This window comes from Procambarus clarkii, chromosome 57, assembly GCF_040958095.1.
Source record: "Procambarus clarkii isolate CNS0578487 chromosome 57, FALCON_Pclarkii_2.0, whole genome shotgun sequence".
Taxonomy (NCBI): Eukaryota; Metazoa; Arthropoda; class Malacostraca; order Decapoda; family Cambaridae; genus Procambarus; species Procambarus clarkii.
Window position 1 is genome coordinate 10762936 of NC_091206.1, and position 25263 is coordinate 10788198.

The following is a 25263-nucleotide window of genomic DNA, read 5'->3' on the forward strand; positions in this document are numbered from 1 at the left end:
CGACCCCCAGAGGCCAATGCTAACAAGACAAGAGCCGAAGAATAACAGTCCAGAATCAAGGAGGCCACCCCAAACCGAGGAGAAGGGAGAAGAGAGCACCCGGTGCAACGACCAGGACAGCTCAGGTGGTTCATGAGCAGGGAAGGTGAAAACAACGCCCGAGAAAGCTTGCAAAACAGAGCAGAAGTGACATCCACCCCAAATGCAAGCTGCAGCGGCTCTGCCAGTGCCACCCAAAATGAGACGGCAGTATCTGGCATAAGAAGATGGTCCTGAAACAACTAAGAAAGAAAGGACCAAACAACCTATGAAGAGACAAGTGCCGAAAAGACCGCCAGGAATTTCATACTGCCGTCGAGACGAAACTCGCAGGTGGGACATCAACTAAGCCACCTGATCACCATACAAGTGGTGATAAACCCGCGTTAAAAAGACCAGACACGAGAAACAGAGAAGATCGAACAAGCCACGTACCGGAATGGATCGATCTGCTGAAAGAGGCAGAGTCGCAGGAAGACCCTCGGGTTCGGACATCGAGCAAGAAGCACCTGAAACCAGGACTGGGCCGGCCACCTAAGAGCCAACAGGACTACTCATCCCTGGTAAGTCTCTCTAAGCTAAGCAAGACCCGGAACAACAACCGAACCGGTGGGAAGAGGCACAGGTAACCCCAACTCGATCAGTCCAGCCGAAAGGCATCGACTCCGACGGCCTTGCAGTCTGGGAAGGGCGCCACATACACTGGAAGACGCCTCGACCAAGTCGATGCGAAGAGGTCCACCTCTAGGTGCCCATACATCCGGCAGAGCCAACTGAACGAGTGTGTGTCGACCGTCCATTCCATGAATAGGGGAATGAACCGAGACAGGCCATTTGCCGGGACGTTTGACACCCCCTGAACGTGAACTGCCAGGAGAGCCAAACCCCTGAGAACTCAGCAAATGAGTCACCTGAAGCAACCAGCCCCACAGAGCCAAAGACCTCATCAAACCCCCGCAGTTCAGACAATGAACCACTGGGGAGCTATCCGAATGGAGCTGGATCATTGCTCCACGAGCAACACGAACCCTCTGAAGCGAATGTCACACCACCGCGAACTCCTGCGCTGTGCTGTGAGCCTGATGGAAGGACAGACCCCACTGACTCTGGCCAGGCTGGTGAACACTGGTCACAAAATCCCAGCTGAGAGACAAGGCATCCGTGAACACATCGAGCGAGGGCTCAGGGAAGCATCAGGGCATAGAAACCCCGAAAAAACCCTCAGAGGAAGCCGGCGACGCAGCAGCCAACGCAAGGCTCCTGTGATCCAAACACAGTGATTACGAGAGCGGCGGAAGGGACGCCCCCGAAGAAACCAGAACATCCGTCAAAGATCCGACCTGATGAGTAAACCAGCACTGCCAAGATCAGGCTCCCACACCACCACTCAAACAACCGACGTGTGACCCGGGTGTCCTCCAAAAACAGTCGTAAGCGGGACCGCAGCTGCAACAATGCTGCCAGAGGGAGAGACAAGGAAGCAGTCGAGAGTCCCACACAAGACCCATCCCAGTCCGAATCAGAGAGGGAACCAAATGGGACTTCTTCCAGTGCACCAAGAACCCGAACTACGTGAGCTGGTGAGGAACTAAATCCCTGGTGAGCAGACACGTGAATTGGCTGGGAGCCCACACCAGCCAATCATCGAGGTAAGCCGGGTTGAGGCATGTGGACACGCGAGATGCCAGATCCAAACTGGAAGGAAGGCAACAAAAGCGGTAAGTCTGTCACTCCACAACAAAACCGAGCCAGTCCCTGAATACCGGATGAATTGGGACATGCTAATACGTGTCCTGGAGGTCCGGAGACACCATCCAGGCACCCGGCGCCAAAAGTAGCCGGACCCAAGACAGAGTGGTCATCTGAAAGGAGGAGCAAAAGACCCAGGAAATCAGACGGGACAAGTCCTGTATGAATCGCAGATCTGCCCAGTCCCGTTTCAGAACTGAAAACAGGCGGGAAACCCACTCCAGGATGACCTGACAGAGCGCAGGGGAAGAGGCCCGTCCTGCAAGCCCCAATCCCCCCAAAGGAGAAGGAAAGAAGCAACTCCACTGAAGGCCGGAGGAAAATGACCTGAATTGCCCACGAATCGTGGGACCAGGGGAGAACAAATGGGGTGAGCCTCCCCCCTATCGCCCCGCCAACAGGATGAACCGTGAAAGGGACAATGACCCCTATGAGAGCCCGACTGACGCTCAGAGCGATCACTGAGCCAATGACTTCGCAGAAAGGCCTGTCCCGAATCTGGCACTACTGGCTTACGACGAACGAAGGAGCCCAGAAACCTAGTGCGACCCTTCCGGGCAGGACCTCCATGGCCCCCTCCTGGAGAACCTACAAGTCCTACATAGGCCGTCAACTAGATGAAGTCGCCTGCAGAAAATGCACCACCGCAGACTCTGCAAACAGCAACAGACAAAAAACGGGATGAAAATCTAAGACCCAGGGCCCAAGATGATTAAAAAAATTGGACGAGCACCGCCTGTCAGCACGCGAGACGAGAAGCAAAGAACAGACACCACCTCCCTCAGAAACGGCGCATACAACTTCAACAGAGCAGCCGGCACCCGAGCTGCCGAAGCAAGCACACCGGACACTGGCCCAGAACCCAGCTCTTCCATACCCATCACGAGCCAGTACGAAGACAGCTCCAGCAGGGAAAAGAAGCACAAGACAGAAGCCAAGTGCCCACGGGCGCACAAATCCTCGGCCACCAGGGATGCCGAAAGGGAGGGAACCTGCACATGAAGCCGCACCTGGCCAACATCATAAGGAAAGACGGGGGCAAACAAGCATGCATTGAGGTGCTCCAACTCGCCCTCCAGGAAAACCTGAACGACCGTAGTCAACTCTCGGCATTCAAGTGCACAGTTCAACAGGACGAATGCCAAGCCCGCAACGAAAGAAAAGGCTTTCTGCCAGCCAGGAAGACTCCGGCACCTTGTAACGTACTAAATAAGGAAAAGAGGAGCCAAACTCAAAAGAAGAAGGCTTCATTATCGAGACTTAATCCAGGTCTCGCAGGGGGTAAGCCGCAAGGGCCTCCCACACCTTCCTCGGTTGGATACAGGAAGCCAAAAACCTCCAGAAGAAGGGAACTGAAGAACCCCAGGGAACTCGGAACCGAACCCGGGGAGGAGTTGAACTCGTAACAAAATCGTACAGGAGGAGGATAGGAAAACCCCTCCCCCTGTAACAACAAGCCCCGTGCCGAGGGTACCAAACACCCAAACAGGGACAAGTGGGGCCCAGGACCCCAAAAGTCAACTCTTCTCCCGCCCCGGAATCCTTCATGTCAGGACCCAGAGCTGAGCCGTCCTCCAAACCCTCTGCCTGTGGAGAAAAAGCAAGTCCACCGGAAAAGCAGGCATGAATGAAGGGGGCCTGCTGGTGTGGCCCAAAAGCTCCAGCAGGAAGACCAGGCTCGAATGCCTTTGCCGTCGATCCGGAAGGGGGCAATCCCCGAAGCCGCCCGAGTCTCACTACCAGTATAATTCAGTGAGGCAGCTGCGGGGCATCCGGAAAGGCAATCAACCTCGCACATTGCCGCAACCTGAACCTCGCATGCAACGCTAAAGCTGCCTGCACCCGAATATCAGACGCAATGGACTGGGTGAATGGAGTAAAAGCAAAGAACACCATTCGCAGGACTCCGGGTCATAGGTGTCACTGACCCCAACAAGTAGCAAGGCGGAGGCAGACGGCGAGTGTCACTCTGAGACAAGGGGACAGAGCAACCTTCAATCTCGCACAAGGCGAGGTGGGACTCAGAGGTCTTCTACACTGGACCACTGAGCCCCAAAGGGGGTTTCCAGGGCCCTTAGGCTGACTGCTAAGGGAAGCCCAGGGGAGGTACTGATAACAGGTTATCCCAGAGCTACCAAGCAAACTAACTAATAGCTGAACCCCTGCGACGTGTACAAGCACGGGGGACCTAGTGGATGGCCACCCAAATCCTACAAGTGGTCCTACTGCCACAACAGGCAGCCCCCCCCCCCCCCCCAAGAAAAATCAAAACAAAAACAAAAGGAAAACCCCGCAAAAGTACGTCTCCAGGTGAACAGAACCGGTCGCTATGCATATATCAGACAGCTGCACAGTACTTCGCGCCCCAGCCAGCGACGAAACTACCTCCTACCCAAGGGCAAACAAAAGTAAGAACCTCCCCAGCTGAACCCCCAAGGGCGGGCAATTGCCAAGCAGCGACAGAACCACACAGAGGTACCGGCTCCTGAACGGCTCATGGAAGATAACCCTGAGGCCGCAAAGGAAGTACTGTACTTATGGGGCACCTAAGGAAGGTAGCCCTAGGTGCATGCTGCCCCAGTACTCTTGTGTTACTTCTGGCTCACATGCCACCAAAACAGCAACAATACCGCACTGCAGCACTGCGCAAAGAGTGGAGCCAGAGCGATCGATCGTCACCAATACAACAGTCTCTTGAACTGGGAAAAGTTGCCGGCGTGGAGATTTGGGACCTCCCTCCCCCCCAGGAGGGGGAGGGGTTGCGCAGACGGATGCGTGGCGGTTGTGGTGACGTCATGTTTGTTTCCTTGTTTTTTATTGGGGAGTTCTGTATGGTAGTTCGGCTTTCAGTTTGCAATTTTTGGCCAACAGTAGTTTGTTTTGAAATTCCTACCTTTCTGGGTGCCTGACCTAGTTGATAGCAGACAAAGACTGCTTCCAATTACACGGGGATGTCTTCAGACCATTGCTCCTCGTGCCTCTCTTGAGGGGGGCCAGGTTCTGGCTCTGGTCCCCCGGTAGGCTTAGAACTCCTTCAATTGACTGTTGCCACGGTCTAATATATACACATCAGCCTGGTATAGCTTCGAGGAGCTGAAGGGGCTCTCTACAGAAAACTTTTAAATTTCCATACCTGTCCAGGAGTGACTGCACGGAGGGGGTGTGCTAAGCTCACCACCATGTTTTGTGTTGGAGAGTGGTGCCAGGGGTTGCGAGTGTGTGGAGTCAAGACACACGACACCAATGGTGACGTATTCTGGAAACGAAAATGACACTCTAACTGGCCCATTGTGAACAGATGAGATGGGGGACTGTGTATCCAGTAGATTGGTTCAGTAAACACTATGGAAGTAAAGAGTGCAGGATGATTTGTACCAGCAACCTGGAAAAAATATAAAAATTTTGTTTAGTTAATATACAGTATTTTAGTAATATTGCAACATGTGCAAACCTCACTCCCTCTGCTAGGGCATTTACATTATACAGTAGATATAGAGCAGTGGTCCTAAGACATAGGTCTTGGAAACCCCATTTTCCATTCCTAACCAAGCTGACAAATTCTCTGACTGATTGCTGTTTGACAGGTACTCCTGTATATATATGTATTTTTAGGGGGGAGGGGGCGGACAGAATCTGTTTTGCCTCCATTAACCACTGTGCTGCGCTGGCCGAGAAAACTTGTTCGCCTAAAACTGCGCCGGCCGAGGAAACACCAGTGTAAGATTTCGTACCCATTCAAAATGCGAGCGAGGTTGGTTGGGTACAAAATGAACTCCTGGGATCTCCAGTGAGAGGCAGCCATCTTGGAAAAAATTCCCAGAATACTTTAGGACTGCTGGCTGAATCAGTTCTGAGTGAGCAACCACGGGGTGGAGCTCGTGCCTCTGGCTCCCAACCCGTTTGACGTGGTGTTGAAAAATCACTCTGTTAGTGAAATTCAGAACTTATTGTTTGAAGAACATAAGGGTCATGATATTGATGAAGCTACAAGGGTCGGAAACAAGTCATACAGCACCGATGAGAACGATACAGCGAGCGTATCCAGTAGCAGCCGAGCTCCACCCATGCCCACCCATGTCATCTCCAATTTTTATAGATGCACCCACTTTCTCATAACCTTAGGGTAAGGGATAGTTTGCACTGGTAGGGACGCAGGGTACTGCGCAGCTAGTTATCACCTATAATGCCGGTCGGCTCTGTTCTGCCTGGGTACGTTGTCCTCTTGTGGGGTTTTCATTTGTTTTTGTTTTCCTGCCTGCTGGGGGGTCTGCCTTCGGTTCATTGCCCACTATCTGTCCTTTAGGTTTCTCTCTGTATCTGTGTTTCTGGGTGGTACCCCCTGCTTGGCCCCCGTGAGTGGGCACATCCCAGGGGTTCAGCTTTTAGCGGTTTGTTGGTAGACTTGGGCACCAGTTAGCAGTACCCTTGGGCTTACCCTTAGCGATAACAGTCTAAGGGGCTCTGGGAAAACCTGCGAGAGGCACAAGGGGTCCCATGAATGCGACCCATGGGTCTCCCTCTTGCTTTGTGCAAGTTTGAGGGTTGCTCTGTCCTCTTGTCTCAGGGCGACGCTCATTTTTTTTGCCTCCATCATGCTGCCTGTTGGGTCGGTGACACCGACCCAGAGTTTTGCGAGCATTGTTGCTTGTTTGTGACTCAATTCGGCCATTCAACTGATGACATTATCCGGCTACAGGTGGCTCCAGTGTTGCATGCTAGGTTTAGGTTGCTGCAACGTGGTAGGTTGCTTGCTATCCCAGGTGCCCCGAGGCTGCCCGCTTTGCTTTAGGGATCCGGACTTGGGGGCGTTGGATGCTTCGGCCTTGGCTCAGTCTACACCCCCCTGTTCTTCCCTTGCTGTGGTGCATTCTGGTCTCCCTCCTGCTTCCGGTTCCGAAGCATCTGACGACTTTGGGGTCGGGGTGGGGTTTAGCTAGTTTTGAGACTTGGCAGTCTCGAGGGATGCTCCTTCCGGGGTGGTGACGGAGGCATTCAAGTTGGTTCCTCCAGCCGTTGCGTATGGGTCTGACTAGTAGGCCCCCATCCCTAATGTTTTTACGGCTGCCCCGGCTTTTTCTTTTGAGGCCGGGGCTTTGGAGGACGATTTAGCCCTGGGTCCTATTGTGGAGGTTCCCGGGGTTGGGAAGGGGCTGACTTGGTGGCCTTAGGCCCCATTGAACCCCGCCTGGGTTTTCCTACCCTCCAAGTGGGGCTTACTGTTACATGGATATGGGTTTTCTTTTCCCCGCCCCTCTCTACGTACAAGTTTGTTTTGGTGTAGGCCCCACCCTGGGTTTGGTTCCATGTCCTTTCGGATCCATCCTTCCTGTGGGTAAATTTTAACCACTTTCTCAGCATTATTATCTAGGATATGTATACTTTCTACATCATGTCACATTTATGTTAAACATTTCTGGATCCTGCATGACCATTGGTCCCATATGCTAATGGGCCCATATGAGCCTACGTGATTTTGTCCTTGATTATCAAAGATCTCGAAGGTTCGAGACATACATTACAGACACTGCCTTAATCGACCGAGCTACGACATGGTCAAAAGAACTGCAACCAGAAGTTCTACTGAACTTACTTAGATCCTACAGCCTCTCTGAGACACAAACCAGGGTTTTACACAATTCCCCATGCACTCAAGCTCTATCAATAAGCTGTTCTACCTCTTTGCCCTTACTTCATTACACACAGAAATCACAACAGCATGATGCATCAAATGAACAAATTCACAAGGGCCGTGACGAGGGTTTGAACCCTCTGTGTGTAATTTGAAGTTCGAATTTCTGAGTGTGTAATGACGTACAAGTTCTTTTTTCTTGCCTCTGGATGCTCATTCCTTGACCATCATTCAGTGCCTGGCTGCACTCTTTTATATACATTGGAATCTCTCTGTATATCTTTTTTATCATATACATTAAGTTACCAATTTCTCCCTAGGTCATATTAGTTCATCATATTGATTATACTCTCTTGTCCCTAGATACCAGCACTTGGACTATATTTAACCCTTAAATTGCACAACACGTCATATGATGTATTGAGTAACTTACCCAAAACTGCACAAAACATCATATGATGTGTTGGAGTACTATGCAAGATTTAAACGAGTTCAAATACACTGGGTTCACCTCACCTTTATCAGGGCTCTTGTAAAACAGACGCCATTTTTTTTTTTAAATCGTGAGCAATATTCCCGGGTGTGAGGGCCTAAGTACTGAGTGAGCCACCAAGGCTGGCGCACACAGCATGAGCTCCCAGCACTGCTGTTCAGCTTGTGACCACAGCATCACCTAAAAAGCCATAATATGCCTGTTCATGCTATTATGTAGCGATGATATTATTACAGAAGACCCCTGACTGTGATAAAACTGACCAGGGTTCTGATAATAGACCACTTGGTTTCCGAACTTTAGTTATCCGAAACTTCCAGTTTCCCGATTGGGGTTGGGGAGTCATGCTACCCGAACAAAGTTCGGGTAGGAAGGGGTCCGCCAAGCGTCACGCCGGCTTGTGGTGGTGGGTGGGCGATGGTCCAGTTTGCCCACTGTGACTTCACAGATTCATGGCCTATTATTCCTATTATTTTGAATTGCCATAAGGCTGGAATGTTCATTCTGTGCTTTTGTTTTACATATCTGCACAATCAAGAAACATCTGTGCACCATGTTGGCTCCAAATGCACGCATTGCGTCAGTGATGGCTGACTGGTGGGTGGATGGACGATGGAGCTTAGGTGGGAGGCAGTATGAATGAGGGGGGGGGGGGGGAGAATCAGTGAGAGAGGGGGAGAGAGAGATGCTAGGAGGGAGGGGGAGGTAGGGAGAGATGCTAAGAGGGAGGGGGAGGTAGGGAGAGATGCTAGGAGGTAGGCAGGAAGGGATGGAAGTAGTGAGAATTAGGGAGGGAAAGGCAGGCTGGCAGGCAGGCACAGGCAGGCAGGCAGGCAGGCAGGCAGGCTAGCTTGCAGGCAGGCAGGGAGTGAGTGGTAGTCACGCGGTTGAACCGCGTGACCTTGAGAGATGGGATGTAGGGGGGCGGGTGGTTTGTTGGTGGTGGGGGTGAGACCGGCTCATTCCCGAAGATAAGCCTAACACACACTACCCGTTAGCATGATGGCAGGGAGGGAGGCAGGCTGGCTGGAAAGGAAGCAGGCTGGCAGGCTGGGAAGGAGGCAGGCAGGCTGGCTGGGAAGGAGGCAGGCAGGCTGGCTGGGAAGGAAGCAGGCTGGCAGGCTGGGAAGGAGGCTGGCAGGCTGGGAAGGAGGCAGGCAGGCAGGCAGGCTGGGAAGGAGGCAGGCAGGCAGGCTGGGAAGGAGGCAGGCTGGGAAGGAGGCAGGCAGGCTGGGAAGGAGGCAGGCAGGCAGGCTGGGAAGGAGGCAGGCAGGCAGGCTGGGAAGGAGGCAGGCAGGCAGGCTGGGAAGGAGGCAGGCAGGCAGGCTGGGAAGGAGGCAGGCAGGCTGGCTGGGAAGGAGGCAGGCAGGCTGGCTGGGAAGGAGGCAGGCAGGCAGGCTGGGAAGGAGGCAGGCAGGCAGGCTGGGAAGGAGGCAGGCAGGCAGGCTGGGAAGGAAGCAGGCTGGGAAGGAGGCAGGCAGGCTGGCTGGGAAGGAGGCAGGCAGGCAGGCTGGGAAGGAGGCAGGCAGGCAGGCTGGGAAGGAGGCAGGCAGGCAGGCTGGGAAGGAGGCAGGCAGGCAGGCTGGGAAGGAGGCAGGCAGGCAGGCTGGGAAGGAGGCAGGCAGGCAGGCAGGCTGGGAAGGAGGCAGGCAGGCAGGCTGGGAAGGAGGCAGGCTGGGAAGGAGGCAGGCTGGCAGGCTGGGAAGGAGGCAGGCTGGCAGGCTGGGAAGGAGGCAGGCAGGCAGGCTGGGAAGGAGGCAGGCAGGCAGGCAGGCTGGGAAGGAGGCAGGCAGGCAGGCTGGGAAGGAGGCAGGCAGGCAGGCTGGGAAGGAGGCAGGCAGGCAGGCTGGGAAGGAGGCAGGCTGGGAAGGAGGCAGGCAGGCTGGGAAGGAGGCAGGCAGGCAGGAAGCGATATATGGGTGTTGAAGTGAATCGTGAACCACGTGACCTTTGAGAGTGTGTGTGTGTGTATGGGTTTGGGGTGGGGGGAGAGGGGGAGGTGTGTCGGTGGTGGGGGAGGGACCGGCTGACTCCATAAGCCTAACCACACTCCACAGACCTGTGACCCAGATTTGTTTCTTAAATGTACAGTACATCATCGTATATTTTAGGCAGGATGTGCCTGCAGGCTGGCAGGATGTGCCTGCAGGCTGGCAGGATGTGCCTGCAGGCTGGCAGGCAGGATGTGCCTGCAGGCTGGCAGGCAGGATGTGCCTGCAGGCTGGCAGGCAGGATGTGCCTGCAGGCTGGCAGGCAGGATGTGCCTGCAGGCTGGCAGGCAGGATGTGCCTGCAGGCTGGCAGGCAGGATGTGCCTGCAGGCTGGCAGGCAGGATGTGCCTGCAGGCTGGCAGGCAGGATGTGCCTGCAGGCTGGCAGGCAGGATGTGCCTGCAGGCTGGCAGGCAGGATGTGCCTGCAGGCTGGCAGGCAGGATGTGCCTGCAGGCTGGCAGGCAAGCTGGCAGGCAAGCTGGCAGGCAGGCTGGCAGGATGTGCCTGCAGGCTGGCAGGATGTGCCTGCAGGCTGGCAGGATGTTTCTGCAGGCTGGCAGGATGTTCCTGCAGGCTGGCAGGAAACATCCAGAGGATGTTTGCCAGACGTCTTAATAATCAGTTAGGAACAATTAAGGACTTTTATAAAGCGGATCAGGACTTCACTTATTGGTGAGTACAAACAAAACACGGTCGCATTTACGCCATGAACCTGTCGATTTTTTCCCCTAGAGTTATTCATAAATTTTTCGGAAAAATTTCTTTTTACATTTCTAGTTTATTTTTTCCCCTCTATTTCTCGTATACGAACTTACATGTTAACCGACGGGTCTCGTCCCCAAGGGGTTCGGAAACCAAGTGGTGCTCTGTAGCAGGATTGTGGTGATATGTAGCTCTGTGCTCCATGGAGGGAGGAGTAAGGCTGTGGGAGGGAGGGTGGTGGCGTTGTCTTCTGACTGTGTGTGCCCACCTTTTATTGACTGCACTCACCATACCAGCTTAGTGGTTCGCTATGGTGAACACAAATGTAGATACTTTTGTACAAATGTAGATACTTTTTTGTATCTACAAATTGTGTTCAGCTTGTGACCACAGCATCACCTAAAAATTTCAACATATATATGTACATGCTAATATTTAGCGATGATAGTATTCTAAAGAGGGAGGCTCCCCGGCATCCCTCCCTCCCTCCGGTCGGCCGCTTGTTCGCCTGTTTTTGCCATCCGGCCTCAGAACTGAAGGTGTGGGTTGCCGGCGCGAGGAGTCTGGGGTTCTCCCTTCCCCCCTCCCAGGAAGGGGAGAGCTGTGTAGACGGCGGCGCAAAAAGTGGTGATGTCATGCTCGTTTGCTTGTTTTCCTTTGGGGAGTTTTATCCACTCGTTTGACTTTCAGTAGTAGATTCAACCAGAATAGGGGTTTGTTTTGGGATGCTTACCTTTCTGGGTGCCAGACCCGGTCGATGGCAGACATAGAATACTCCAAATCACATGTGCTATTCTACAAGCCATTGCTCCTTGTGCCTCTCTGAGGGGCCAGGTTCTGGCTCGTGGTCCCTGGTAGGCTTATGAGCTCTATTGACACTGATGTCAAAGTCTAATATATTACATATCAGCCTGGATAGCTCCAGGGAGCCTCCAGATCTCCCCCAGAAAATAGTATTGCATTACAGTCAACACTGGTTTTATGCAACTTCCTATCCCTAACTTATAAAAAGAGGGATGCACCGCTATAGGAACATGATACACTGCACTTATCATTATTGTAGGAGATCAGCACAAGTCACACATGTGACACTGGGACTCTCCCTTACTCCAGTTCTACACCAAGTGACCGAGAGAGCTCCCACATCTCTCTCTCTCTCTCTCTACCACCCAGTCCAATAATGCTCAAACAAGTGTTTCGTCCACATTTCCCAACAGTTTATTTATGTTTTATAATGTTCCAGACTGTTTTTCTACATTTAACACTGTTGTTCCTATATATTTTCCCACTCTGAATGTTTCAATTTAAACATTATTTCCTTTGTTGTTACCCTGTTCTGGGGATGATGCTTTCCTGTTAAGATAATGCTCTGCACATGTGCAAATCTGCTTTTTTGTACTGGTGGGGTTTTCAACTGTAAGAGTTCCAGACTTTTTTTCAACATTTAACACTGCTATTTCTCCCTTTACAAAGCTCTTTCTGTCTTACAACAAAAAAACAAATATAGATTATTAGATGCAAGAAAATTTTTAAAATCTGTCCTAAAGCAATGATGCTATACAACTAAAGAGGATTACAAATGCTGTACATATGCAGTAAACTGCTTTTAGTACCATATAAACTTCAAATCATTAAATGTTAAAATGCAAACTGTTTGAAATAACAGCCACTGCATATATTTAATATAACTACTGAATTAACTCACCACATAAATATTATTAGCTTCTGGGTGTTTTTCAGCAACAAAATATGGCTGAGGAAATGGTCCAATATTACATCTTTGACCTACAGTCCATTGGTGAATGCCTCGGTGAGTACCAACCACTTCTCGGCTGTCTAGGTCAATGAAATTACCAGGTTTATCCTCAATGTACTGCAAATAATTAGAAAAATATATTAGATGATATGCAAGAAACTTTGAGAATGGCATACAAAAAACCAGCGTTGAATGTAATGAAATGCCATTTTCTGGGCGAGACCCCGGAGGCTCCCCAGAGCTTTCCAGGCCGATATGCTAATGTCAGACTTTGGCATCAGTTATGTGTATGGAGTTCTGTGAGCCTACCAGGGACCATGAGCCAGAACATGGCCCTCTCAGAGAAGCATGGGGAGCAGTGGTCTATAGAAACCCCCTTGTGGTTGGAGGCATTCTATGTCTGCCGACCGACCAGGTCAGGCACCCAGAAAGGTAAGCATCCCAAAACAAACCCCCTATTCTGGTGAAAATTGCTACCAAAAAGCCGAACAAGTGGATAGAACTCCTCAAACAAAACGAGCTTGACGTCACATGTCGCCGCACCGCTGTTTGCGCAGCTCCCCCCCTCCCCGGGAGGGGAGCCCCAGACCCACACGCCAGCCATCCACCCATCAGTTCTGAGGCTGGATATCAAAACACATGAAAAACCACCGACCGGGGGGAAGGAGGGATGCTGGGGAGCCTCCAGGTCTCACCCAGAAAATGGCATTTCATTACATTCAACACTGGTCTTCTGGGGAGAGCCCTGTCGTCTCCCCGGAGTTAACTACCCACAGAGGAAAAGGAAAGGGACATACCCGGGAGGCGGTCGCTGCTCACTCCTCAACCCGAAGTCAAGGCAACTAGCTGCAACCGCTGACCCAAGGCGACACAGGCCTGACTAGGCCCATGAACGTTCACGAGGTAGCGCGCAACCATAACCCTGTTCGACCGCCAAAAACCCCGCGCTTGAATGTCAGCCCAGGACATGTCGCTAAAGACGACAGCAAGAGCAGCGAACTGGGGAACGTCATGGGCATGGGGATAGACTGCAGGCTGGCTAGCCTTAATAACCCTGCGGATGATCTGGGGGTTGTCAAACGTTCTAGCCAGAACGTTTGACACCCCCCTGAACATGAACCACCAGGAGAGCCAAACCCAGAGAACTCAGCAGACGAGTCACCAGATGCGACCAGACCCAAAGAACCAAGGACCGCATCAAACCCCCGCGGTTCAGGCAATGAATCACCAGGAAGCAGTCCGAATGGAGCCGAATTGTTGCTCCTTGAGTGACCCGAATCCTCTGAAGCGAATGCCACACCACCATAAACTCCCGCGCCGTGCTGTGAGCTTGATGGAAGGAAGGACCCCACTGACCCTGGCCGGCCTGGTGAGCACTTGTCACAAAACCCCAGCCAAGAGATGAGGCATCCATGAACACATCAAATGAGGGCGGGGGAGGCACCCCGAAAAACCCGCGCAGAGGAAGCCAACGACGCAGCAGCTGATGCAAGGTTCCCGGGATCCGAACCTATCGATCACGAGAGCGGCGGAAGGGACGACCCCGAAGAAACCAGAACATCCGCCGAAACCAGATCCGACCCGATGGGTAGACCAGCACGGCGAAGCTCAGGCTCCAGCACAGCCGCTCGAACAACCGAAGTGTGACCCGGGTGCCCTCCAAAAACAGCCGGAAGCGGGACCGCAGCCGCAACAGCGTCGCAGGAGGGAGAGACAAGGAAGAGGTCCGAGAGTCTCACACAAGACCCAGCCAAGTCCGAACCTGAGAGGGAACCAAATGGGACTTCCTCCAGTTCACCAAGAACCTGAACCTGGCAAGCTGGGAAAGAGCCCTACCCCTGGCGAGCAGACATCACAGATTGGCTGGGAGACCACACCAGCCAGTTGTCGAGGTAAGCCAGAACCCGAACCCCTAACAGACGCAAACAGGTCACCACAACCCGGGTAAGGTGTGTGAACACTCAAGGTGCAGATTCAAGCCGAAAGGAAGGCAACAAAAGCAATAAGCTTGTTGCCCCAAGACAAAACCGAGCCAGTCCCTGAACCTTGGATGAATCGGGACGTGCCAATACGCATCCCGGAGGTCCAGAGACACTATCCAGACGCCAAAAGCAGCTGGACCTGAGACAGAGTGGTCATCCGAAAGGAGAAACAAAAGACCCAGGGATTCAGACTAAACAAGTCCAGTATGAATCGCAGATCTGCACAGTCCCATTTCGGAACTGAAAACAGACGGGAAAACCCACCTGAGGGACGTTGTCGTTTCGACCACACCCAAGCGAACCCACTCCCAGATGACCTGACAGAGCACAGGAGAAGAGTCCTGCCCTGCCAGCCCCGATCCCCCCGAAGGAGGAGGAGCAACCCAACGCCACTGCAGGCCGAAGGAAACGACCTGAAATGCCCACGAATCGAGGGACCAGGCAAGAGCAAACAGCGCTACCTTCCCCTCTATCGCCCCGTCAACGGGGCAACTTGCGAAAGGGCTGACAACCCCAACGAGAGCCCAACCAATATCGAGAGTGATCACTGCGCTGATCAGACGCCGACGGCTCCAGAGGAAGTGTCGGCCCTGAATCTGGCACTACTGGCTTACGACGACCGAAGGAACCCCAAGACCTGGCACGACCCTTCTGGGCAGGACCTCCATTGCCTCCCTGGAGAATCTACAAGTTCAACAAAGGCCGTCAACTAGACGAAGCCGCCTGCAGAAAATGTACCACCACAGACTCTGCAAACAGCAACGGACAAAAAGAGGATGAAAATCTAAGAGCCAGGGCCCAAGACGATTCCAAAATTTGGACGAGCATCGCCTGTCAGCATGCGAGGCGAGAAGCGAAGAACAGACACCGCCTTCCTCAGAAACGGCACATACAACTTCACCAAAGCAGCTGAGCTGCCGAAGCAAGCCCACCGAACCCTGGCCCGGAACCCAACTCCTCCACACCCAGCATGAGCCAGTCAAAAGACAGCTCCAGCAGGGAAAAGAAGCACAAGATCGAAGCCAAGTGTCTACGGGCGCACAATCCTCGGCCACCAGGGATGCCAAAAGGGAGGGAACCTGCAAGTGAAGCCGCACCTGGCCAACATCATAAGGAAGGACGGGGGTGAACAATCACACCTTGAGGTGCTCCAGTTCGCCCCCCAGGAAAACCTGAATGACCGTAGGCAACTCTCGGTATTCAAGTGCGCAGTCCGACAGGACGAATGCCAAGCCCCCAACGAAGAAAAAGCAGTCTGCCAGCCAGGAAGACTCTGGCACCTTGTAATACACACAATAGGGAAAAGAGGAGCCAAACTAAAAAAGAAGAAGGCTTCAACATCAAGGCGTAATCCGGGTCTCGCAGGAGGTAAGCAGCATCACACACCTTCCTCGGTGGGATGCGGGAAGCCAAAAACCTCCAGAAGGAGGGAACTGAAGAACCCAAGTTCGGGTTTGCCGGATGTACGGGTGTTCAGAAGAACTCCTCGGAACCGAACCCGGGGAGGAGTCGAACTCATAACAAAATCGTACAGGGAGGGGATAGGAAAACCTCTCCCTCTGTAACAAGCCCCGCACTGAAGGTACCAAACACCCAAGCAGGGACCAGTGGGGCCCAGGCCCCCCCAAAGTCAACTTCTCCCCAGCCCCGGAATCCTCCACGTCAGGACCTGGGACCGAGCCGTCCTCAAAACCCTCTGCCTTTGGAGAAAAAGCAGAGTCCACTAGAAAAGCAGGGATGAAGGGGGGGCCCGCTGGCATGGCCCAAAAGCTCCACAGGAGGACAAGGCCCGAATGCCTCCTCTGCCAATCCGGAAGGGGCAATCCCCGAAGCCGCCCGAGTCTCACTACCAGTATAATTCAGAGGGGCAGCTGCGGGGCAACCGGAAAGGCAACCAACCTCGCACGTTGTTGCAACTTTAACCTAGCATGCAATGCTAAAGCTGCCTGCACCCAAATATCAGTCTCAGTGGATTGGGTGAGTTGGAGTACAAGCAAAGAACACCACTCACAGGACTCTGGGTCATAGGTGTCACTGATCCCAACAGGCAGCAAGGTGGAGACAGACGGTCTAGGTGCATGCAGCCCCAGTACTCTTGGGTTACTCCTGGCTCACACACCACCAATACAGAGCAACAACACCGCACTGCAGCACTGTGCAAAGAGTGGAGCCAGAGCAATAGACCTTTCACCATCACAACAGCCTTTGAACTGGGAAGAGTTGCTGGCATGGAGGTCTGGGACCTCCACACTCTGGACCTCTGGGACCGTGGAGGGGCGGTTGCGTAGACGGATGCACGGCGGTTGTGGTGACATGTTTGTTTCCCGGTTTTTGAGTGGGGAGTTCCGTTTGCTTTTTCGGCTTTTGGTTTGCAATTTTTTGGCCAGCAGTAGTTTGTTTTGAAATTCCTACCTTTCTGGGTGTCTGACCTGGTAGATGGCAGACAAAGACTGCTTCCAATTACACGGGGGTGTCTTTAGGCCATTGCTCCTCGTGCCTCTCTTGAGGGGGCCAGGTTCTGGCTCTGGTCCCTGGTAGGCCTAGAACTCCTTCGATTGACTGTTGCCACGGTCTAATATATACACATCAGCCCAGTATAGCTCCGGGGAGCCGAAGGGGGATCTCCAGAGACAACTATTTTAAAGGGAAGGGTTCAACAAAAATATAAACATATATAATGAACTAACTTGTGATATAAATTCTTGGAAGTTCCTGGAACCAATGAAGCAGATTCCAGTAGAGTCTCTTTTCTTGGCAACCCGATCTAGGTTGGCACTCTCTGCTATCTTGCGCACCACATCTTTATTATAATCACCTATAAGAAACATATTTTATAAAAATTCAAAGGAAATAGTAGAAAAGTGAACCTAATATTGACAATTCTCATATATATGAAGTTAACTAAATTTAAGTACCTTGTACTATAAACTATAAATAATTTTAGAGTGAATTGTAATATTAAAAAGTATTGGATGCTATTTATTTTCTATTAGTTTACAGGATTCTTTCGTGTTGAAGCTTAATTTTTTTTTATACATCAACACATCTTTCCAGTCTATACATCAATAAAATGTTTCTTATTTTCCACATATATATATATATATATATATATATATATATATATATATATATATATATATATATATATATATATATATATATATATATATATATATATACATATATATATATATATATATATATATATATATATATATATATATATATATATATATATATATATATATATATATATATATATATATATATATATGTTGTACCTAGTAGCCAGAACGCACTTCTCAGCCTACTATGCAAGGCCCGATTTGCCTAATAAGCCAAGTTTTCATGAATTAATATTTTCTCGACTACCTAACCTACCTAACCTAACCTAACATAACTTTTTCGGCTACCTGACATAACCTAACCTATAAAGATAGGTTAGGTTAGGTTCGGTCATGTATCTTCGTTAATTTTAGCTCCAATAAAAAAAATTGACCTCATACATAATGAAATGGGTAGCTTTATCATTTCATAAGAAAAAAATTAGAGAAAATATATTAATTCAGGAAAACTTGGCTTATTAGGCAAATCTGGCCTTGCATAGTAGGCTGAGAAGTGCGTTCTGGCTACTAGGTACGACATATATATATATATATATATAACTTAAAACTCACACCCCAGAAGTGACTCGAACCCATACTCCCAGAAGCAACGCATCTGGTATGTACAAGACGCCTTAATCCACTTGACCATCACGACCGGACAAAATGAGGTGATAGCCGAGGCTATTTGAACCACCCCACCGCCGGCACTCGGATAGTTATCTTGGGCATAGCATTTTACCAAATCACCTCATTCTTTGGGGCAACACGTGAGGAACACAAATGCGAACAAGCCTGAATGGTCCCCAGGACATATGCAACTGAAAACTCACACCCCAGAAGTGACTCGAACCCATACTCCCAGAAGCAACGCATCTGGTATGTACAAGACGCCTTAATCCACTTGACCATCACGACCGGACAAAATGAGGTGATAGCCGAGGCTATTTGAACCACCCCACCGCCGGCACTCGGATAGTTATCTTGGGCATAGCATGAGGTGCCAAAGAATGAAAATCACCTCATTCTTTACCAAAGAATGAGGTGATTTGGTAAAATGCTATGCCCAAGATAACTATCCGAGTGCCGGCGGTGGGGTGGTTCAAATAGCCTCGGCTATCACCTCATTTTGTCCGGTCGTGATGGTCAAGTGGATTAAGGCGTCTTGTACATACCAGATGCGTTGCTTCTGGGAGTATGGGTTCGAGTCACTTCTGGGGTGTGAGTTTTCAGTTGCATATGTCCTGGGGACCATTCAGGCTTGTTCGCATTTGTGTTCCTCACGTGTTGCCCCAAAGAATGAGGTGATTTGGTAAAATGCTATGCCCAAGATAACTATCCGAGTGCCGGCGGTGGGGTGGTTCAAATAGCCTCGGCTATCACCTCATTTTGTCCGGTCGTGATGGTCAAGTGGATTAAGGCGTCTTGTACATACCAGATGCGTTGCTTCTGGGAGTATGGGTTCGAGTCACTTCTGGGGTGTGAGTTTTCAGTTGCATATGTCCTGGGGACCATTCAGGCTTGTTCGCATTTGTGTTCCTCACGTGTTGCCCCAAAGAATGAGGTGATTTGGTAAAATGCTATGCCCAAGATAACTATCCGAGTGCCGGCGGTGGGGTGGTTCAAATAGCCTCGGCTATCACCTCATTTTGTCCGGTCGTGATGGTCAAGTGGATTAAGGCGTCTTGTACATACCAGATGCGTTGCTTCTGGGAGTATGGGTTCGAGTCACTTCTGGGGTGTGAGTTTTCAGTTGCATATGTCCTGGGGACCATTCAGGCTTGTTCGCATTTGTGTTCCTCACGTGTTGCCCCAAAGAATGAGGTGATTTGGTAAAATGCTATGCCCAAGATAACTATCCGAGTGCCGGCGGTGGGGTGGTTCAAATAGCCTCGGCTATCACCTCATTTTGTCCGGTCGTGATGGTCAAGTGGATTAAGGCGTCTTGTACATACCAGATGCGTTGCTTCTGGGAGTATGGGTTCGAGTCACTTCTGGGGTGTGAGTTTTCAGTTGCATATGTCCTGGGGACCATTCAGGCTTGTTCGCATATATATATATATATATATATATATATACACAATTCACTCTAAAATTATTTATAGTTTATAGTACAAGGTACTTAAATTTAGTTAACTTATATATATATATATATATATATATATATATATATATATATATATATATATATTTTGGTAGCAGTCTTTCCTGTAGACATATATTATTAAATATGACCGAAAAAGTAAGATTAATAATTCTAACACGAATTTTCTCAATCTTTATTACATTACGCTTCACTGTTGGAGGTAAATCAAAAATCAATTCTCCAAAATTCATTTTTATTTCTAGTCTGACACGACACGGGCGCGTTTCGTAAAACTTATTACATTTTCAAAGACTTTAGTTCACAAATACACAACTAAATAGAACTTACGTATCTCCGATTTTATATCTACATTTGAGTGAGGTGGAAGGGGTGATGTGGCATTAACACAAGACAGAACAAAATGTGGTATTAATAGGGTATTAATTTCATCAACACAAGACAGAACAAGAATATTAATAGGGTATTAATTTCATCAACACAAGACAGAACACGAAGCAATGGATATTGAATAGAAGTGTTTGTAGAAAGCCTATTGGTCCATATTTCTTGATGCTTCTATATTGGAGCGGAGTCTTGAGGTGGGTAGAATATAGTTGTGCAATAATTGGCTGTTGATTGCTGGTGTTGACTTCTTGATGTGTAGTGCCTCGCAAACGTCAAGCCTCTTGTTCTGTCTTGTGTTGATATATGAAATTGGGAAGAGTTTACAATATCCTAAGAGGTTTTTGGATTTCTCGTTTGTACAAGCCAAGCGTACGTTTTATAATCACGTCCCTAAAGCGAAACCAAAAATTATTAACTCATTGGTGGTACCTTATGCGAGTGGACTTGAAAAATTGTCTCTGATTTTTAAGAAACTTAATATAAATTTGGTGTTCACTAATAGTACGATCAAATCCAATTTAATAAAAAACTCCCCTGATACAGCAGGTTGTGTGTATTCGATTCCCTGCAATGATTGTGATTCTGTGTACCTTGGACAAACAGGAAAGTCCTTACAATTGCGGTTGTCACAACATGCTTATAGTATTAGAACTGCCCAAACGTCTAATGCATTGTATCTACATACGAGTTTATGCGATCACAATATTAACTGGAATGGGGCAAAAAGCATTACCAATTGTGGGGATTTCGTGGAACGGAATTTGATTGAGTCTGCTCTAATCAGTCAGTGTCCAAATCTTCTTAATGTTAGTACTGGAATGTACAAACTTGATCCATTTTTAAGTTATAATATTGCACAACAGTTTAAGAAACAACTCTGATAGAGAGGCTTACAATGTCTCATTATAATTGTATATTCATATATTGTGTGTTCATGAGGCTTTTCTTTAATCTTTCATCCTTATTCTCTGACCGCTTAATCCTCTTTGACCATTCTAAGCTAAAGCTATACCTGTTTTTGGTTAATTACACCTGACCAACCCTTGGGATGGGGTGGTCAGGTGTCGGCCTATATATCTTCCCTCCTTCTCCCTTCTCCTTAGTCAGTCTGGTGTTGACAAAGGCTTTAACAAAGCCGAAACGTTCACCTCATTTCATATTTCTCTGTGGATTTTCCGCATAAAATGATCAGTGTTTTGTGATCGTCAATTGCATATATATATATATATATATATATATATATATATATATATATATATATATATATATATATATATATATATATATATATATATATATATATATATATATATATATATATATATAATATTATATTACAGTGGTACCTCGGAATGCGATTGTCCCTGTATGCGAGGTTTTCGGAAGGCGAGGTGTATTTACTCCAAAAATTTGTCTCGGAAGGCGATGGTTACTTCGGGAGGCGAGTTTGGACGCGAGTTTGTTGATACGCGTACAGCCGACCTAGCGCGTTCGTCGCCCCTCCGCCCCACCGCCCCTCAGTTTATTATTGTCTCGCGCTCAGTGACTACCCCCACATCAATTCTTCTCGCGGATTTTCAGTGTTTTGTTGGATTTTTGGTGATTTGTCTATACAATTTGTTATTATATATCTCACCATGGGTCCCAGGAAAGCCAGTGGTAAGGATAAAGGCCAGAAAGCTCATGTGAGGATGACAATAGAGGAGAAACAAGAGATCATTCGGAAGCATGAGAACGGTACACGTGTTGTTGAACTTTGTAGGCAGTACAACAAAGCCACATCAACAATATGCACTATACTTAAGAAGAAAAATAAGATTATGGGTGCTAAAGTGGCAAAAGGAGTAAGAACATTAACGGCACAAAGACCACAAATACTTGAAGAAGTGGAAAAGTTGTTATTAATTTGGATACACGACAAGGAGTTGAGGGGTGATAGTGTTTCGGAGGCCATTATTTGTGAGAAAGCCAGGGTGTTGCACGAAGACCTTCTAAAGAATACCCCTGCAACAAGTGATGCAGATAAGAAAGAGTTTAAGGCAAGCAGGGGCTGGTTTGAAAAATTTAGAAAGAGAAGTGGTATCCATAGTGTTACAAGGCATGGGGTTATGTGATGTGATTATGGAAGGGGACTCCCCTTCCAAACAGTAACTCCTCTCCTCCTCCCCCCTCCTCACCATCTTCCATACACCTACAGCACTCGACAGCAAGGTAAGTAATAACTGGAACACAGTTTTGTAGGTTTATTTAGATGAATTAGGTATAAAAATTTAGTTTGATGTGGAGTTTTTGGGGTAGTCAGGAACGGATTAATTCATTTCCCTTTATTTCTTATGGGGAAATTAACTTCGGAATGCGAGTTTTCGGAAGGCGAGGCGTCTCCAGGAACGGATTAAACTCTTATTCTGAGGTATGCCTGTATATATATAATATAATATATACAAAACAACTCTGAAATAATGGGCAAATATAATAACAGCAGGAGACTGGACATCAGCGAGGCACTACATATTAAGAAGTCCAAACCAGCAACCAACACATAATTACATTTTACCCACTTCAAGACCCAGAGCCAATGCAGACACAGTATCCAATGACCCTACTGATCCATTTATTCATTGAGACCCCTTGATCCACTTATTCATTGATATATTTACTGCCCCCCTTGTTATGGCATTCATCCACCACCTCACCAAAAGAGTATATAATCCAATGTAAACACTGTCAAATTGTCTTTGAGAATGCAAGGTGTACCTCGCAATATGCATCCCCAAGTGTCAGACTATAATAAAGTGTAAAAATTAACTTTGGAGAGTTAATTTTTCAACTTCCCTTGATAGTGAAGAAAAACGTAAGAAATATTGAAAAGATTCATGTTAGTAAAGTTAAAATCATTTACTTGCCCAAAGGAAACATCGTGTGCTGCAAGGAATTCTGCGAAATCTGACTTAGGAAGAAAGTTTGATCCTTCAGACGATCTATACCCTGCAACAGTCTGGCACCTGTTATAACAAAAAAAAATTTTTACGGCTCTTAAGATATATCACTCTGGATATATCACATCTGTAAATGTCAAGTCATAGCTTGGAGTAAATATATATGATCTTACTATTTACCAGTCAATCATTTACCTTCAACCACTTTTTACATTGATTACATGTATATCTGAACAAATAACTAGAAAATTAATCTTTCAATTTACATTCTTCAATCAATATTTACTCTAATATACAGTACAATAATTGTTATCTAATTTGTATTAGATGGGGCAGACTTCCATCTGAGTTGTTCAAAGTTCCTATGATGTATGTAAAAAGCCAGCGTTGAGTGTAATGAAATGCTATTTTCTGGCGGTATCTCCGGAGTCTCCCTTAACCACTGTGCTGCACCAACTGAGAAAACTCAGTCAGTGGAAGACTCTGCCAACCGAGAAAAACACCTTTTGAATATTTTGTACCCATTCAAAATGTGTGCGCGGTAGGTTGTGTACGAAATGGACTCATGGGACCTCCAGTGAGAGGCAGCCATCTTGGAAAAAAATTCCTGAATGCCCTAGGGCTGCTGGCTGAGTTAGTACTGAGTGAGCAACCATGGGTGGTTGCTCACAGGTGGGCAACCACCCACTCAACCACTCACAGGTTGCTCAGGTGGTTTGCTAGCCTCTGGCTAGCAAACACCTGTCCGACGCGGTGTTGAAAGATCGCTCTCTGTTGGTGAAATTCAGACCTTATTGTTTGAAGAATATAAGGGTCATGATATTGATGAAGATAGGCGCAATAAGGACCCAACACAAAGGTCGGATGCAAGTGATACAGCACCAATGAGGACGATACAGCGAGCGAATCCAGTTGTAGCTCTGAGCGCCACCCTTGCCCACCTATGCCATCTCCAATTTTTATAGATGATACATAGATGAATCGTTTTCTGAGTTCAGTGATGATGCATCTGATACAAGTAGCATAGATGAACAGTGTTAGCGGCTTCCATCGTGGTGTTTTCCATAGATATTTTCAAGAATAGCTAAAGCTCTTCCAGAATGACTGAATCTCTTCCAGTGAGGGACTTTACAAAGCAATCTTTTCATGATTACCTTTCAAATTGATCTTTTCCTATAATCTTTTCAAGACTACCTTATGCTTCACAAGCTTGGCTACATACCACCTACAGGTACTAAAGCCAAGGGTGTACATTAGTGCGTTATTTGCAAGCACAAAGAAAATGGAAGCAAAAATCTATCTGTACCTGGTGCAACGAGAGTGAAGTCGCACTGTGTACCATGGACTGCTTCATTGATTATTACTCACTTCTGAATTACTGAGTAATTACTTAAGTGTAGTTACAGGATGAGAGCTGCGCTCGTGGTGTCCCGTCTACCCAGGACTCTTTGTCATATAACTCTTTGAAACTTCTGAGTGTGTTACTGTGTAAATAGTGTGTGAAACTGTACTTATTGTAAGTTTAATGAATTTTTAACAAGTAATATTCCGACAATAAACATTTATTGAGGATACATTACTGACACTGGTATCACAGTTCCATGTAACATTATGAACGTTCTACTGTATACATATTTTAAAGGACACAAATATGCATCATATACGATAACAAAAAATAAAACTGCATTGGAAATACATAGAACAAATAAAGTGGGGCCTCGATTTATGATGGTAATCCGTTCCCAGAGACATATCGTAAGTCGAAGCAATTTTTCCCATAAGATATAAAGGAAATTGAATTGATCCGTTCCCCACCCTCCAAAATATTAACTTACAAATACATTTTATACTGAATACAATTATTTTCTCTAACTACAATACAGTACATATGTTTATCTCACCTTTATGGAAGGCTCTTGATGGTGTATGGAAGATGGTGATGAGAGGAAAGGAGGAAAGGTGTTACTGTTTGGAAGGGGAGTACCCTTCCATTATAACATCAGGCAGTGATGATTTTTCTGGGATACACACACTGGTATGTTTTGCCTACATACCACTTGGACCTGCTTGTGGATTACTGCTTGCTTGTCTTAGTAAGAATCTGTCTAAAGACACTTGTTTTTCCCAATATTTTAACACTTGTCTGTAGTAAGACATCACATTGTCATTTAAAGGTCAATGCAATGGCCTGCTACAACTTTATTTGGGTGAGTTTTTTCAACAAAACTTTGCAGTTCTTCCCATACTTGACACATTTTCTTAATGAGGAAGGACATCCTCTACTCATAACTATTATCTTAGGTTGAACCTTACCACTGACTTTCTTAGGACCCATGGCATGATATATAATAATCAGTTTTATGTTCAAAAAACAAAAAATCACCACAAAA

The 25263-nt window shown here is 48.0% G+C and overlaps 1 protein-coding gene across 3 annotated transcripts in view; it reads right to left on the bottom strand.

Annotated features, from left to right (window-relative positions):
* Nucleotides 1-25263, bottom strand: part of LOC123745083 (mitochondrial tRNA-specific 2-thiouridylase 1) — a 95926-nt gene that overhangs the window by 15236 nt on the left and 55427 nt on the right. The window contains exons 4-7 of one of the 3 annotated variants that reach the window (XM_069306258.1): nt 22841-22939; nt 17030-17157; nt 12310-12477; nt 4922-5044 (exon numbers count right to left, since the gene is read on the bottom strand). In XM_069306258.1, the coding sequence (XP_069162359.1) occupies nt 4922-5044; nt 12310-12477; nt 17030-17157; nt 22841-22939 (518 nt within the window). Of the gene's footprint in view, nt 1-4921; nt 5171-12309; nt 12478-17029; nt 17158-22840; nt 22940-25263 lie in introns of all 3 variants that reach the window. The other 2 variants (XM_069306256.1, XM_069306257.1) reach the window with 2 other exon arrangements.